The 17,799-nt window shown below is 40.3% G+C and overlaps 1 protein-coding gene across 3 annotated transcripts in view; it reads left to right on the top strand.

Moving 5' to 3' along the window:
• Positions 1-17,799, top strand: part of jade2 (jade family PHD finger 2) — a 253,676-nt gene that overhangs the window by 152,126 nt on the left and 83,751 nt on the right. For all 3 annotated transcript variants that reach the window (XM_023286082.3, XM_023286081.3, XM_035955385.2), the window contains 2 exons: positions 4,676-5,164; positions 7,488-7,652. In XM_023286082.3, coding sequence (XP_023141850.1) covers positions 4,676-5,164; positions 7,488-7,652 — 654 coding nt within the window. The remainder of the gene's footprint in view (positions 1-4,675; positions 5,165-7,487; positions 7,653-17,799) is intronic.

The following is a 17,799-nucleotide window of genomic DNA, read 5'->3' as shown; positions in this document are numbered from 1 at the left end:
TTAAAGCATTTCTGTTTCACGGTTAGTTTGTGTTCTTCAGAGATTTCAGAAGGACATGACAGCCCCTTAGATTTAAATTACCTGCAGCTCTGCTATGAGGACATCAGGTTTATACGTAAATACATATTGCAGGTAAAGTAGATCATCTAAATATGTTTTGAATTGATGTCAACAGCCTGCCAGTCAGCTTTTAGGTTACAACCTCATTCTGTGCAACGTAGCGCTGTTCAAATATAGAGAATTTTGTATAAAAGTCAAGTAGAGATATGAAAGTTCTCAAATATACCTACTTTGTTTTGATTAATTTGTGAATAAAATGATGCATGAAGCTCCGTGCTTACGTTTTATGGAATGGTGGAGCCATTTTAATATTATAAAGTTGATATGGCTTCATTGAAGAGCTGCAACAAGATGAAAATATGTATTTGATAATCTCAGTAAAATGAAATGTTAATATCAGTCGCCCTATAAGTTAGCTGTGAAAAGGTTCAGATAAATTCAGCTTTTACCACATGTGAATAGCACATTGAGAACAGTGAATGTTTGCAGATTTGAAGGAAGTCCAAGGTGTTGAAAATGAATAAATAAAATATAGGTGTGAAAATCATCTCACTTTTTCAAAAGCTTGCGAAAAGAAGTGATCGAAAGAGGTTGAGACACGTTTTAATTCTGTTTCGAGGGGTGGTAATGTAAGTTGGCAATGTAGCTGCACTGAAAGCTCAAAGATATCAGTCTGGAAATATGAATTATTTGTTAGAATGCACTAAAGAGCAAACGTAGGAGTGAAATAATTACCTCATCAATCTGACTTACAGGGAGGTGAAGGAGCAACTTGAGACTAACAACCTGATCACTTGATTAATCACTAATGTACACGAGTGCTTAAAGTCAGTTTATGAACCAGGAATTTCATATTTTAACCTTTTTTTTCACAATGACCTGGAAAAAAATAAACTAAAAATGTATTAAAAACAGCTAATATTTGACAAGGGCTCTCCAAATATTACTAAATGAAAATTAGCAACCTTTCCCAGTTTTGGTAAACACGTTTGACATTTATGGCTGAAACATGATCAGAAGGCCTCAAGTTGCTTCACAGCATCATTTTTAATGGAAAACAAAATGAAAAGTTCACCAGATGCCATCCTGACACAAGCAAAGTAGTGCATGCAACTCTTGCAGATCGAGCTTTTATGGCTGAAAGTAACAGCTGATGCAATGTTACATCATTACATCTGCATGTCAGTGATATCTGATGTAATCTATAAGAAGTATTGCCACATGCAACAATTACTATTTTAAGGGGTAATGTGTTTTCTTTGAACACGGTGTAAAGTTCGTGTCACATTAACAGCAGAATCCACTCAGAAATAGAGATTTAATCTACATCTGCTCCTTTATTCAGTGTAAAAGTCATATTTTATTCAGCAGTTCTCTAATATTTTTACATGATGTTCAAAATACCAAGATTGCTTTATTAAATCCAAAGGAAATTCGTGGAGTTATTTTTTTTAAAAGCATTACTTTTTAAGGTTAATTTTATTTATGTGAGATCTTCTTGTGGAAAGAAACTCAGGAGCGGAACCTGGAACAAAACCTACAAGTCTGTTATTGGTCGATGAAGCATGTTAGATGAAGATGCAGACAGTCAAGTGGTTTCATTGATATTCTTCTTGTTTGCAACAGTTACATGTACATGTTACATGTGGTGTTGTCTCGCACGGGTCTAAGGGACCCGTGTTGGATCATTTGGAGTGCTGTGTTGGATTTGTCTTGCTGGACAAAAATAAGCGTCTTATCGGTTGACGTCTCACCAACAGATTTCCTGCCTCTTTGTTGTCGTACGTGTTGCTTCCCTCATCCCCTAGCTGTCGGGACGTAACAATGCAAAACAAAAGAAAGAAAGTGTTAATTAAATGAAATTTGTGCTTTGAGTACCGCTTTGCAACTGATTTGCATCTCCAGATAATTACTGTGAATCACACATATGGCATCAGATGAGGAATCAAGCGTTTATAAGCCAAAGAAAATGTGATATAATGATGGTGAGTAGGCTTGAAAGTGAAGTTACGTCATGCGCAGGGTTTAAGATTACCGCAGTCAAACAAACATGTTGTTGTCCACAAACAGAAGTGTTCGGAGGCAGCGTGGGCACCGATAAAACATTATTAATGAATCCCTGCCAGAACAGAGCAGGTGCAGTCGAAAAGGCCAGATGAGTATTTTTTGCGATGACTTGGCTCGCACCAAACAACACATCCAGGCGGCTCCACGCTGTGTTCAACCTTTTGCCTTTTGACACCGAATAAGTGAGAGCAGCTGCAGCGGCTCAATCTGACATTTGGTTGGTAATAAAAGTGGGTCTGTAGTGGAGACCTGTGACTGTAACACTTTTTAACATGATGTATCTATAGTGGTGGCTTACACGGGCCAGATATGTGACTGTTGGATCGCACCTTCTGTTCCTCCATCACTGACTGTTTACTCAGTGATTTAGAGGTTAGTCGGTGCATCAGGTGAGATGGCTCACCGAGTTTCTCCTATAAAAGAACAAATAGCAAATTAAGCATCCTTAACACAACACAATACATTGAGAGCGCAACCTAGTCATCATAAAAACTTGAACTTGAAGGATCAAACCACCCAAATACCAAAAAAACCCCAAAACATTTTAGGTACAGTAGTTGTGTTTTTATGCTCTTTTTAAAGTATTGCATGAGAAAATGTAAATGTAAGTGATGCAGCTCCAAAAAAAAAAAAAACTTGCGAAACATCATGGTGCCTTGAAAGATGTAAATACAGTATATTGACTTTTAATACAGTCAGTATTTCTGTAGATTTTAACATTAGAAGTGTTTTGTTTATAGTATTGTACAGCAAGTTGGGTTTTTTTTTTTTTTTTTTTTAGAGTATATACTAGGGCTGAACCCGAATATCTGAATATTCGGTTGTTATGGTGGTATTTGATTGTTACGGTGGTATCCGAATATTTATTTTGAGATCCGAATACCCCCCCTCCCGCCCACCCCCGGGTATGATGTTGCGCGATTGGTATTCAACTGTTGTATATAAGCTGCTGAATACTTGAATTTCCCTCAGGATGAATAAAGTACCTATCCATCGATATGATAGAAACATCTTTTTTGAAGAAGTTCTGATGTACCAAACATTTAAGTCATATGAAAGCTCAACTGCATCTCCTTCTTTGGTTGTCTGCATCTCCAGAAAACATAAAACACGTCCATTGCCAAGTGACAGGAAAGAATAATGACAACAACGTAGCATTATCCACTTCTTCCTGTGGCAGTCAGAAAATGTATTACACATCAGCTGTAATACCTGCTCACTTAAAATAAAAACTACTGGAGCGACCTGACGTGGCGATCACTTGGACTACGGGAAGTCCCCTGTTGGCAAGCAGAGAACATTGTGGGGGTTTAGCTAGCAACAAGCACCATGACAGAGACTTCTGTAGCGATTAATGGACAAACTGGACATATGCAAGATGAACTCCAGTTTACTTTGACAGTAACTAACGAAACAAAGACGCTTTTACGTCCGACTTTACATCAATTGTGCAAGTTGTGGTTTAGTAATATTATCCCATACACAAGTAAGCCTCAATACCACGTCAGATAAAGTAAATCATTGGGGGTTGCATGAAGACTTAAGCAGCTAGAGGTCTCAGTAACACTCAAGTTGGAAACTCTCAGATTCAATGCACTGTTAAAGGCTGGATGGTGGTAATGATGGACTGGTTCATCCCACAATGATGACCTATTATAGCTCTAAATCTGCGTATTGCACTGTGATAGGGAGTGATACTTAAAATTCCAGCACAGACTGTCTTAAATTCAAGGTAATTACAGCAAAAATGGGGTATTATGGCTTTTGAAGTTATGTAATTTTCGACTCGACACACAAACGGCGTTAGGAAATGTTCAAAAGCCAGCACCAATCAGAATTGGACTGTTTCTTCGGGAGGCAGTAGTTCCAATTAAAACTTATTAAAGCTTTTAAAAACTTTCTTTAAAGCGAGAAAAAAGAAAAAGGATAAGTACTGGATAAGCTTAGCTGCCTCCTGTAATTATTTTTAAGCGTGAAATCAGAGAGAGGATGAGAGGGAGAGAAGGAGTGGAAATGTTAGAAGTTGTTTTCCAGATGGTGGAGTCACTACCATCAGTCAGGTTTTTGTCGCATACACAACACTGCAGAGTTACAAAACCTCCCACTGAATGCTGAACTCCTCTGCACACACACACTTACCCCCACACAGGCCTTTACAAATGTGCATATACGTGCACACAATGACAGCGGTGCACAACCACGAGGGCTCAAACACACAAAATCACACTGTGCCTGGAGGGACGCAGTGGGAGGTCGCCTCTTAGTATGACCTGTAATGGATAGCACTGAGAAACACACACTCTGACACACATCCCAAAAATGTCAGCAGAAATGGTGGAACCGTGTTTGTTGTGACTCGGCTTGTCTTTCTGCTTCGCCGCACTTGTATTGGAACCTTGATGACGCAACAAATGGACCGAAAATGACACTTTAAAACAAACAGTTGTGACAAAGTGTCTGAGAAATTGAAGACAGTTTTTTTTTTTTTTTGCGTGTTTGTGTGTTTGTGTGTGTCTGCTGTTAAATCTGCTTCATCTTTCCCTCCCAGTGCTCCATGCCCTCCTGTATTGTGGCCTTCCATGTGACATGCGCCTTCGACCACGGCCTGGAGATGAAGACCATCCTGGCCGAGAACGACGAGGTGCGCTTCAAGTCCTTCTGTCTGGAGCACAGCTGCGCCGTCGCCAACGGTTCTGCAGCTGCCTCCAGTTCCACCGCCGTGAGCAACGGCAACCACGCCGCCGCCAACGGGGCTCACGCTGCCGCCAGACCCGACTGGGACGGCGCCGCCGCTGCCGGTGCGACCTCCGAGCTCCGGCAGGACCAGCAACACGAGCCTAACGGCAGCAGCGACGTAGAGCAGAGGTCGGTATCTCACCTGGTTTCGGTGTCGGCGTCGGAGCGAGCTGAACGGGACCAGCTGGAGAGAGAGAAGGTGAGCCAGAGGAAGCAGAAGCTGCAGGAGCTGGAGGACGAGTTTTACCGACTGGTGGAGCCGAGAGAGGTCGCTGAAAACCTGGGGCTGCCCGTCACCCAGGTACGTCCAGCTGTAGGAAGGAGACTTATGAAATGATAAGGAATGATACCACGCTTGTCATAGGGATAGAACAGTTATTGAGATGGCTGATTATTGTGGCATTTTTCCGATTATTGGTATCGGTATTCGTATTGACTGATTATTGATGAATTAAATGCACTGCTTTAGGTCTGATGCAACTTCCTCTCTCTGTCTGTATCACTCTGTGGTCAGAAGAAGCACAAGATGTTACCATAAAAAAGGAAATTAGCTCCTCTCACAGTGGCTAAGGCTAAGCTAATGGCTAGCCACAGATTAACCTTAAAATAGAGTCTGGAAAACAGTAATTAATTTAAGGTCTGGACCTTAGTGAGCGGTAAAAGCTAAAGAGCAGTGAAAGATTAAGAAAATAGAGCAGAACAGCAGACGTAACTGCAGGAGACAAACTGATCAATCTCAGTCGATTAAACATAAACAGACCAGAACGTCCTAATTCAATCTTGAATTTCTATTTTACATATTCAGTTATAGTCAGCCTTATTAATGAAGGAGTCTAGTTATGAGTGACAGGTTCTCTGCTATCACATGCTGGCAACTCATTCAGTCTAATGCACATCGGTTCCAAATATCGGTTATCGGTCTTTCCTGATTACCAATAGTCGGCATCAGTATCGTCCCTGAAAAGGAAACCCCATATTGGCCGATCCCTAACTTGTCTCCATGTGCATCAAAAATAACTCCTCAGATATAAATACAGCGTAATTACAAAGCACACAGACAGGGTCAACAAGTTGAAACGGCTCACTGATGGGAGAGGTCAGAATAGCAACACTTGTTCTCGCTAAGAGGCAGCAAGTATGCAAATACTGTAACTGCTCAGTATGAGGGCGGCGTGCAACTGAGCATCTCGGAGGATGCAATTCGTAGAACCGTGAAGAAAGTTCATTTCTGTCCGCTAAGAACTAGCAGCTTGAAGGAAAACACAGCCTGAACTCATGACATTTTTGGCACCAGCAGTGTAATAGTATATAGAAATACAACGTGTTCATTGTATTTGCTTGCAGTTAATCTTGTCTTTGTCACGATCGAGAGCGCTGGCTCGAGTGCATCGAATAAATTGCTCCCTATTCATAGATAAACTGTATGATGAGCTACAGGCGTTTGTTTAGAACATGCTGTGATTAACTGGTCCCTGCTTTCCAAACATGATTACTGCTGCAGGCAAGTGCTTTTTTCCATTTAATGGAAGGCTACCACTTTAAGCAAACAGGTCTTTAGACATGAAAAGGAAAACTCTGGAGTATGCTTTTATAGAGTGACTGTTATTAGAGATTTTTGTACGTTCGAAGCGGCTTTTTATAAATCTACATTTTATATATTTACACATACTAAGTGCAGTTTATGTGATTTTAAAATATTCGAGTGCAAGTGTGCTCCCACAGATGAATGAGTTATTGATGTATATTTCCAGTAACAGAGATTTACATCATTTACATGGATGCAAAATCCGCTAATCGACAATTGACCTCACATTTTTAATCACTGTGTTTTTCCTGCACCTCTATGGAAATAACAACCATGACTAGAAGCAGAGGAACCGCAAAGTGTCTTGTGTAGAGTTCAGCAAAGTAACGACGCAAGAAACCCTTTAAAAAAAGTTGAATTTCTTTGATTATTTGCTTTACAAAAACTGGAGAAAGAGTCAGCATGCATCAACTTGTCACACATTGTCCTAGTGCCAGCAGGTGCTACTCACACTGGAAAACAAATGGTGACTCTGACTACTAAACACATTTTACTCCTTACATTTTTATGTTGTTTCCATTCTGTCTACTTTGTGTAAACACAAGCTGCATTTCAGCCCAGTTCAAGTAAAAAGTTGCAGCTTTTTTTCCATGTAGCTGTTAGTCCAAGCTAAGTCACTTATAACTTCTCGGTCACGTCCAGAAATGAAGAATTTTTTGTTTTTTTACAGAATCTTCTTAGTGCAAACAATTTATTTTTGGCAATTTTTAAATGAAACATGTAGAATAAAGTGATTTTGATGAAATATCACAATATTAACATTAGATTTGGTTCATATTTTCAGACAAAACCAAAAGCCACACATGATTAGTTCAAAAAATGTCAGAAAATTACAGTCTTGTTCTGACAAATGATGTAATTTCGGAGATATTATTTCGTTGTTTTACTGTAATGCTCTCACGAATGTTGCTTGATTGAGACATAAAGTTCTTCAAATATAACAGCAGAGACAATTCATGTATCAACAGTAGAAATAAATGGGGAACCAATTAATCAATTAACCCTGGGATGGCTGGTAATATTTTGCCTCTATTTCAAGGTGGACTTCTTATATCAGTTCTGGAAGCTGAAGAGGAAGGCCAACTTTAACCGACCTCTGGTGACCTTAAAGAGGGACGAGGTGGACAACCTGGCCCAGCAGGAGCAGGACGTCCTCTACAGACGCCTCAAACTCTTCACACACCTCCGACAAGACCTGGAAAGGGTGAGTAGAAACACCAGAAGTGTGTGTGTGTGTGTGTGTGTGTGTGTGTGTGTGTGTGTGTGTGTGTGTGTGTGTGTGTGTGTGTGTGTGTGTGTGTGTGTGTGTGTGTGTGTGTGTGTGTGTGTGTGTGTGTGTGTGTGTGTGTGTGTGTGTGTGTGTGTGTGTGGTGTGAAGCCAGTGATCGTGTTTAATTGTGCAGTGTGTTTTATTGTGGGTTTACCCCCGTGTGTGTGTTTGTTCAGCGCTTGATCCATCCCATATTGCTGATATAGTCAAAAGGTAATTTACATTTTTCTGAATGTTAATTAAAAAGATCATTGACAGTATCATGTGAAGTTGGTTTTTCCTCTCATGAATTTTAATGCTAAATGAATGAATAGCTCAGAGGATGAAGGCTTAATGAAATGACTCGGTGATATAATGAGTGACTGACTGATAGCCCAGTGTTGAAAATTTAAGTGAAAATCCACCCACCGCAGAGAATTCTTTTGGCTTTTCTGTGATCTCTGCTCACTGGAACATATTTTATGTAAAAACCGAGGCGACAAAAGAAGTCGAGAAATTTTTTCTGACTTGTTTTCTGGAGTCTTTCTTCTGACTTTGGGACAAACTTGATAGAAAATTCAGTCTCAGGTGACCCAGAGCGCAGAAATAACATATACATGTCCCTTGGGATGTGGAACGTTACCTCTAGAGTGGAGTAGTGTGGGAGGCGTAGCGGCACCGACCAGGCTGCATTTTCTTTTCTCGGAGAGACTCGTGAGCCCCCTGCTTAGCAACACGATGTTGTTCCCCAGAGAAAAAGATAGTAATGCTTGTGCAGCAACCACGCCACAAAAAGAAGCGCTTTGATTTGGAGTCTGTAGGTGGGTGCTGGAGAAGGTGCCGACTTCAAAGTTCTGGTGAGGGAACTCGGAGGGGTTCTTGGAAGGAACACGACGCCTGATCTAAGTCCAAGTGTTGCTTTAATATGGAGCTTCATAGCCCATCTGTAAGAACCACCATATTCATCCACGGTGTTTGTAAGTCATGGGTTATACGATGAGACGGCCTCCCGCTGAACCCCTCAGGCACGGTGGGATTTTGTGTGTATGAGTAAGTTATCAAAGCACCTTGGGTCAAAGAAAAATAAGTGAATATGAAGTTCTTTTCTCAGATCTTCAAGTGAAAATAGTTTATTACCTTGTTAACATGTCCATACGATGTTTTTATCTACTGGAAGACACATCCGGAGAGAAAAAAGTTGTAAAATCCATGGCCGATCATTTCCACAGATTCAGACTTCTTGGGTTTCATTTGTAACAAACCTAAGAAACCAATCCTACCAACTTGCAATTTGCATGATTTGTGGCTAAGAGGAATTCTCAGGTTTGGTTAGCTCATTAGATTCTGAAAAGGCAGACCAGAGGAACAGCAGCTTGTGTGGTTGTGGAGGTAGAAATTGAGGGAGGCCATGAAGAAAGTCTTGGTGAAGGAACAATTTGAAAAACTCGTGAATCTGGGTGATGTTGCCTGAGTTGTCTGTCCTCGAGATACCTCAGCTGCAGGAGTTCCTCAAGGAATCATTTTGATTTCAAAGGTTCTTCCACAGTGGCAATGGTGAGAAACCCCTAAAAGTTTTGTATTTGTACCTTTTTTGTATCCATATTAGTGGAAATGTCTTTGTGTCACAATAGATTTAGTGGTTATAATGGTTCATAATTCATATTTTGAGAGCATAGAAAGACCAGGTGCTGAAGAAGAAAGACCTTTGTTAGGGCCAGTGTTAAATCTACGAGTAACATTCAGTTTCACTTCAACTGTTTTTCCGCCTTTTTCATGTTTTTGTTTCAAATATGGTGTGTTTACACTGTAAATTTTAGTGGCTCTGGATTTATTTTTGTTCCTGCCTTTAAAACAAAAAAGTATTGATTCAACAATAGCTTCCATGCAACTGCAGAGTTGGGATCAGTTACAGATTGTCATCGTAATCGATAAAACTCTCTGCCTCGGTCTACACCTGAACCGCAGCAGCTCAGTTTGGAGTTCAGTCTGAGTGGTGAAATGTTCCCTCACTGCCTTCGGTATCACAGCTCTCTCTTGGCAGCGGACTGATAACCACTATGTATGTTTCCCCGCTCGGTTTCTCGGATTGGTCGTGCCCATGCTCACAAACTCTCTCCAGGGTCATGTTCGCGGCGCTCTGATAGTTGATTGGCATTCACTGCTGTGGTATTCTCAAAACCTCTCTCTGACCCCGCAATCCACCCTGCTAGAATCGGGAATTACAGCAGAGAGCCCACAGCCAAACATCCACTGCAGCCCCAGTTTAAGGGGATACAGTTAACTCTGGTTTGCCAAGAACAGGCGGCTGGACGGCTGCGCTGCGTTTTACACTTCTACAAATGTTTATATCGTTACCACAATTTAAAAAACATGGTTTCTTATGATATTGGCTTACGTTCTGATACTAAAAAGACACAGTGTTGAGAAAGTTTCCCCCCCAGAAACCTTCATAACCACTGTATAATATATTTTCTTTCAGCAGACTGGAAGATAAACCAAATAATCTGGTTTCCCTTAAATGCTTTTTTCCTTCATTTCTTTGGCCTGCGATTTGATACAGTGCATTTGGCTTGCCGTGGTTTTTTGGTTCAGCTTGGTTGATTTAATTTGGCTCACAGTAGGACAATCTTTTGGCAATTAGGAGGCTGCGTATCAACCAAATGACCTGCTATTCTTTTACCAAACTAAAAGACTAGAATGCAAACATGCAGGGAAATAATTGGGGGACATTTTTTAATTGCTCTGCGGTTTTCCCATTTAAGCCTCAGCTGGTAAGACCAACTGAGTGGACTTAAGTTCAGTTGTGATTAGACCAACGGATCAGCGTGCTTTGTCCAGCATCCCACAGGGTTAATTTGGCTTTTTAGATAACTATTCCTCACCTCTTAACTTGGCATAATGGAGTGAAAAATCATTTCCCTCAGAGCAGCTTGTAGCTTTTAACATCTAAAAATTAACGAACAGTTTGGTTCATTATGTAGGTCACATCGTCTGGGGGTTGAAACAATAATGGCACATATTATAGGTAGAGAATTTGTCTCTCGATGTATGGTAATTTCTGTGATAGAAACATAACTGCAGAGGTGTTTGCCTTCCACAGACTTGTGTAACTGTAGCCACACCGCTGTGGTCTCCGGTGGTCAGGGTTTATTGATTGTTGCAGGCCTTGCTAACCTCCTGACCAGCCAGTGTGTCCGTGGACTCCATAACTCTTCTCCCTGCAGACCGCCCATTATTGATGTGTGTGTTGTAGAAGTGAACCATACCACTTCAAGCCTCTAAAGTTAACTCTGTTTAGCCCATCAATAAAAAGGTAGGAGAGAAGGAAAAAAAAAGTCAGCGGAAAACAGCGGCTCATTTTACTGTCAGTATGTAAAGCAGCACAAAAACAGCTGTCTGTGCATCAGTCGGATTGTCTGTTTACTTGTTTGTCCATCTGTCAGTCATTTCATTTTTTGGCAAAGCCTGAAGGAATTATGTTTAATTAAGCAGTCAGTCAAACAGAAATGCAACACAACAGTTTCCAGGAGACACAAAAAACGCATAAATGTGTTAGTAACGCTTGCCATCCATTCCCATATTCATATTTTTAGTTTTGTGCACTTAAAAATGTGTGCAGATGCAGCAGGCATGCGTGTCCGACATGTGAAAACTGCTAATTCACACTCACTGTACGATTAAAGAAAGCTTAATGCATCCAAATGCTGCACAGCTATGTGGAGCCTCAGATCACTTAATGTTGACAATCTGGTGTTCTTGATGGGACAAGTGATATCTAATATTAACAACATGGAGGTTCACTGTCAGATGTTCAGTTTCTGGTGGTTTTAAATTGAAGGAAAAATCAAGAAGGGGTCGACCAGTGTGTTTTTTTTTAGAGCTGATACTGATTATTAGTTATCAAGGAAACTAATAACTGATATTTGTACTTTTGCAGTAAAAATTAAAATGTTGGTGTCAAAATTTAGAACAGATTCTTGGAGATATTGATGACTCGTTTATATCGTCCAGGTCAAGAGTTCAGGTTTTCCTTTTAATTTGTCACTGGTCTGTATGTCCTAAACAAGAAAATATTAAAGTAATAGATAGTTTTTTTTAAAATGTTTTTAACCATTTTTAACAAGTTGCTGCTATTTTACAGATTTAACCTTTGCCGTTAAAATACAGATAACTAATAAAATCACAGAAAAAATATCAATTTACGTGTTAACTGGAAAAAAAATTTAAAAAGAAGCCAACTCTGTACATAATGTCAACAATCTTACATGTTGACATTATGTACAGAGTTGGCCTCTTTTTTTTATTTTTTTGCACTATATTTACTGGATTTTTGATGTACAAAGAAATGTTTTTTTTTTAATCTTAAAGACATTTGTCATTATTTGAAAGATAAATGTTATTTTGCTAAATTACAAAAATATTAATATTAATAATTAGTATTAATTTAAATGTTGGCTGACAAAAAATAAATTAAAAAAATAAATAAGCCAGCCAAAAATGTAAATGATGTCCACATCGAAAAGCTGTATTTTCACAAATTTGTTCTACTATTTTACTGTATTTAAGTCAGATGAAAATCACCATTATTTCACAGACATTTGTTGTTTTTATAGTGTTTAAACATAACAGCATTTAATCATTATTTAATTTAATCACAATTCTTTACAAGTTTCTTTCTTTCTTTTTTGGAACAGTGTAGGCCTGTGTGTTTCTACATTAATCAGTTTTACTTCTGTATTACCTGAATTATTTCTCCTAGCTATGTATGTTTTTCACTGCTGTCTGATTGCAGTGGTTGGTCTTAACTTATTTTTTCATCATGGGGATATTAAACACATCACAAACACAACTGAGCTCCTTTTAACACCATATTTGTAATGTTATAGCCTTATTAGTCAACTGTATCCTAGTGATCTCTGATAAACTTGCACACACTTGCAGTCTTGGCGAGTGTTTGGAAATTGTTGGCGCTGGTGGCAGTTACAGGAAATAGATGACAGTGTACTGGAAATGCTCAGTTGTGTATCCTGGGACAGACAGTAGGAGTGTATGAATGTCACCAATAATGCTGTGTTCCCTGGAGTCCCATGTTGTTTTAAATGTTTCTGTGACTGTCTTATTAATGTGCAGCTATTTTCTAGGTACACGTTACAAATTCTCTTCTTTCACCTGTATTTTATCCGTTTACCTGCATTTTCTAAAGTTGCGGTGAATTGAACTAATCATTTTATCTGATAATTGTGTTTTTAAAGCGGCACCAGAGAGGTGCTACAATCAAAACATGATGACGTCTGTTAGTAATAGCTCCACTGGGGGGGATTGTGTCGTCATTGTCGTGTTCAATGTGAGGCAGCTTGAACCGAAGTTGTTGAGTCTGTGTCGGCTCCACATTAAGCAGCATTCCTCTTCAATGCTGGTAGAATTGATCGCGTTTGCTGCTGGCAGGTCATCCGTGAGGAGGATTGATCTCCAATTGGTCACATATTGGCCCGGCGAGTGTTGACAGCCCTCTGCTACTGATGCTAGCGGCTGTCGATATACAAGCCGTCTTTCACTTCATCTGTCTTCTGCAGTTTCGTCCTCCCTGCTCTCCCCTCCTTCACCTTCCCTGTCCTCGCACACCTGTAAGAATCAGCCGTATCGCTGGCTGCCGACCCGTATTTTTAACCCACACTCCGGTGTTTGGACTCTGTTTAACGCTTTGAGCAAATGTTCCACCTGTTATATTGTTTGGTTTCTTCCTCTCCGAGTTCAGGCGTGAGGTCTTTTCTGTGGAGATGGGTGTGTGTTCGGCATTGTGTTTGTGTGTGTGTGCGTGATGAGGCGAGTGTGTGCATCTGTGTGTAAGAGAGTATTCCAATCATCTCTGATTTGCTGGCAAATTGAAAAATCCCCTCCATCCTTCCATCCCGTCATCCCCAGACCCCAACCCAATCAGACCCCACGACCAAACCCTCCAGCCTGCTGCTTTTGTGAATAAATGTGTGTCTGTGTGTGTGCATGTTGGTGGTGGTGGAAGATTCCGGGGGCTAATGTTGGGGTGGATTATCCCCCTCCTCTTCCTCTTTGAAGTGCTGCCAATGGAACGAATTGCACCGTGCTGTCCCTAATGCACTGGTGAGCTTTCTCCATTTCTGTACTCGTCTCCCGAGTGCTGCCCAAAAACCTCCCTTCCTCCCCTCTCACCCGCATCACTCATCCAATCAGCGCGCAACGTGTCGAAGCAATGTGTGGTGCGCTGATTGGACAGTGCAGGTTAGCTGCTAAGTGTTGCGTTGTTTTTTTGTTTTCTTTCTGTGGGGGAACGATGGACGTCATGAACCATCGTCACCTGCTGCTGACAAACATATTAAATCAGCCAATTAACCCTCAGAACCCCAAATAATTTCTGGGCATTTTTTTGTTCCTGTCACATTTTTACTCACTGTGGACTCATTCCTCTGCACCTCTATGGAAACAGCACAACCAGGACTAGAAGGAGAGAGAACTGAGAATGTCTTCTGTGCAGTATAATGTAGTTAGAATGCCATAAATCAGGGGTGTCAAACTCTTTTTAGTTCAGGGGCACGACAAAAACGAGACAAAAACGAGACAAAAAACAACGAAGAAAGCATAACACAGAATGACCAAAATAAAACAAAAAACACAAGCGAGACAAAAAGGAAACACAAAATGACAAAAATGACAAACAAAACAACAAAAACATGGGACAAACAACAAAGTCAGACAAATACAAGACAAAAAAACAAACAAGACAAAATATTACAAAAATGAGACACAGAACAACAAAAGAACAATGAACAATCTAGTATTTTACTTTATGATCAAACAACTTGTCATGGTCTAGGAATTATTTTAAATTTACAGTTTTGCAAATTTACAATCTGCAGTTAATGTCTTCTCTGGAATTTTTACATTTTACAGAGTCCTCCTCCAGGCCAGATTGGACCCTCTGGAAGGCCAGTTTTGGCCTGCAGGCCACATATTTGACACCCCTGCCATAAATGATTTAAAAAAAAACAAAAAACACAAAAATATGTCAATATATACGATATTTTTTCAAGTATGAAATTTTTCCAAATGCCTACAGGCGTTGCTGTTACTGGAAAAAATGATGACTCTACTACATACTATCAATGTTGTACTACTTTCATTTTCTCATTTACCTACTTGCCTTCTATCTGCTCTGTGTAAACACATCCTGCAGTTCAGCCAAAAAGGTCCTGAATTTCTGTCATGTGACTGTCGGTTCCAGCAGAGTCACTAATAGCTTCACGGCTGCACCAAGGAGTACAGAATTATTCTATTTCGCAGAATCTGGTCGGTGCAAATAATTTATTTTTGGAAAATTTTTAAATGAGAGATGGAGAATATTGTGATTTTGATGAATATCACAATTTTAGGCATATTTTTTTTGTTAATTCTTCCAACAAGACTGCACACCACAGATGGGTAGTTCAAGGATTGTCAAACAGTTTCTGGCTCTGATAAATGGGGTAATTTTGGTGCTTGATCTGATCAACATCTGTAGAATTTGGAGACTGGATCAACAACTTTGTTCTTGTGGCACGACGGGATGCTTTGTTATGTGGAGATCCAAAGTGGGTGTATATGGTCTGGAACAGTGTTTAGGTGGGTAAAAGTAGATTCTCCATCAGGACATCACATTGTAACGAGATGATCAGTGTTAACCTTCACCTATCGGTTGTTTTACATACCTGAAGTATTGATGTCGGACTCATTAGTTTCACTCATAGACACGTATTTCTTTCAGATATAGAGGACTGAAATTGTGCATCTCACCCTAACTGGTTGAGGCAGACGGCTGCCTTCCCTGAGCCTGGTTCTGCTGAAGGCTCTTTTCTGTTGCTAAATTCTTGCTCAGAGGGAATCCAAAGGAAACTGTGGAATTATTGGGTTTCTATGTCTAAAGGTCTTCACTTTGCTGTGTGAAATGCCTTCAGATGACATGTTGTAAATCGGTGCTCTTTAAATAACAATGAAGTGCTTTAGCTTTCATTGCTGCAGATGCTTAGTATCAGCCAGTAGGGAGAGGTGGCTGGTCTGTAGGACTTGAGATGTCTGCAGAAGTTGAGGTGAGGAGGAAATAGGTTAAAGGGGATTTGGAGTGCTGGGTGGAGGTTCAGGGTCTAGAAGCACAAGGAGGAAGAAGCAGGACTGAACACTGGAGGAGAGGTGCAGGAGGTGGAGGAATCAGGAGTTAAAATGAGTCACCCTGGGCCTGACGGAGGGAAAGCAGGTGCAAAAGACAATCTTTTCCTTCCTCACTTCCTCCAGCATGTTTTCACATCTATAACTACATGAGTCAAACAATTGCAGTTTGTCTTTTTCCCACCCATCGGTGCCGCAGCCAAGGCTGGCAAAGTGTCCAATGGCAGAGTGCCACTGTGTGTGCTGCCCTCTGCTCGGCCTCGCGCTCTCACGGTAAAGACTTGGCAGCACACTCAGCCCAGCAGGTCAGCAGTCCCACACCCAGGAGGCCAGAGCAGAACAGTACACTTATAAAACAGTCCACTTAAGGGAAGGGAGAGCCAGGGAAAGGTCTGATTATGAGTAGCTAACATATGTTTCATATAACTTCTTACTTTTTCACTTCTGGGCACTCGCAAGCAAGGGAAGATTTGTGGAAGTTGAAGAAAAGAAATGAGTAAGCAGAGATTTGGACCGAAGTTTTTGGAAGGTAATCCTTCAGAGCATCCAACAGGATGGAGGGCAGCAGTGGCAGCACCTCAAGCGTGAAGCTGCAGGTTTGGAGGCAGCAGGTAAATGGCGTCGGGAAGCCCCTCAGCTAGTTTTCCTTGGCTGCAGGTTGCACGTTCACAGTTTGTTGTCTTTCCACGAACCCCCCTCAGTGCTCCGTTCTGCTTGAAAAGAACACAGAGGAAGTACGGAAGCAAAGCAAAGAATGAGGGGAAAATATACGTGAAACATACACAAGCTTGGAACCAGAAGTTCTGCTGACTTGGTTTCACAGTACGGTGAGTGAAAATATGAATAGGGGAAAGTTAAAGAGAAGAACTTTCCACATCAAAAGAAGCTCAAGACAAAAAAAGTTTCTTGGTAGATGAGGCTTGTTTGTATCTTTATTATCTCAGGCAGCCAACGTCGATAGATATACTAGAATATTTGCAACCTGGTTTGAAGCACATCCACAATTCATAAATGCCAAAATCCACATGACCCATCATTGAAATCCCCCAACTTCTCCCATTTTCTGAGATTTTTCTTCACTTTTTAAAGATGTGGTTAAATGGAGCCACAAAAACACTTGGATTCTTCTCCTGAGTTTTATTTATTTTTCTTAAGTTGTCTCCGTTCTACACAATCATCCAAGAAAAACTGTATTTATGAAGTAATTGGTTCTTTTTTTATGGCTTTGACCGTTATTCAATTTACTTGTGGTTTCAAAATTTACATTTATTGCTTATTCTTTGAAGTCTCTACTGATGGAGTTATTTTGATTTTTTACCACTCTGCAGTTCAACTCATGAGGAAGAGTTAACCCTCTGAAAGGTGTAGTACAATTTATAAAATCACCAAAATGATGCAATTTATGAGGGCTAGCAGCTGTGAAAACAGAAAGAATCCTCAGATTGTCAACTTTCCAATCGGAACCAGAAATACTTTTTGGTCCCTAAGGGGGAATTGCTTACGTTACAGTTGTTCCCATTCAAAGTCTTAGAAATATAAGGTACAAAATATATAGATAAACATAATATAAATGTAAGTACAAAAATATGTTGTGAAAATGTAAACATAAGTACAAATGGTATTAGCATAAATGTAAAATGAAATGGTCCCTGAACTAATCATCTGTGATGTCCTGTTCCATTGAAAACAAACAAATTTAAACAAAAAAAATCATGATATTACATTCAAATTTGTTTTTTGTACATATGTCATTTAAAAATGTACATCTACAGTAACCACATTCTGCAAAAAACTAAGAAATGCTGCACTCCTTGGTGCAACCAGGAAGACATGACTGACTCAGCTGAGACCAGGAGTCACATGACAAAAATTCAAGGACTTCTCAGCTGAACTGCAGGCTGTGTATCTGGAACCAAATTTTAAATATAGG

The sequence above is a fragment of the Amphiprion ocellaris genome, chromosome 14 (assembly GCF_022539595.1).
Source record: "Amphiprion ocellaris isolate individual 3 ecotype Okinawa chromosome 14, ASM2253959v1, whole genome shotgun sequence".
NCBI classification, from domain to species: domain Eukaryota; kingdom Metazoa; phylum Chordata; class Actinopteri; family Pomacentridae; genus Amphiprion; species Amphiprion ocellaris.
The sequence above is the reverse complement of the archived record's forward strand: the minus strand, read 5'-3'. Positions and strand labels throughout refer to the sequence as shown.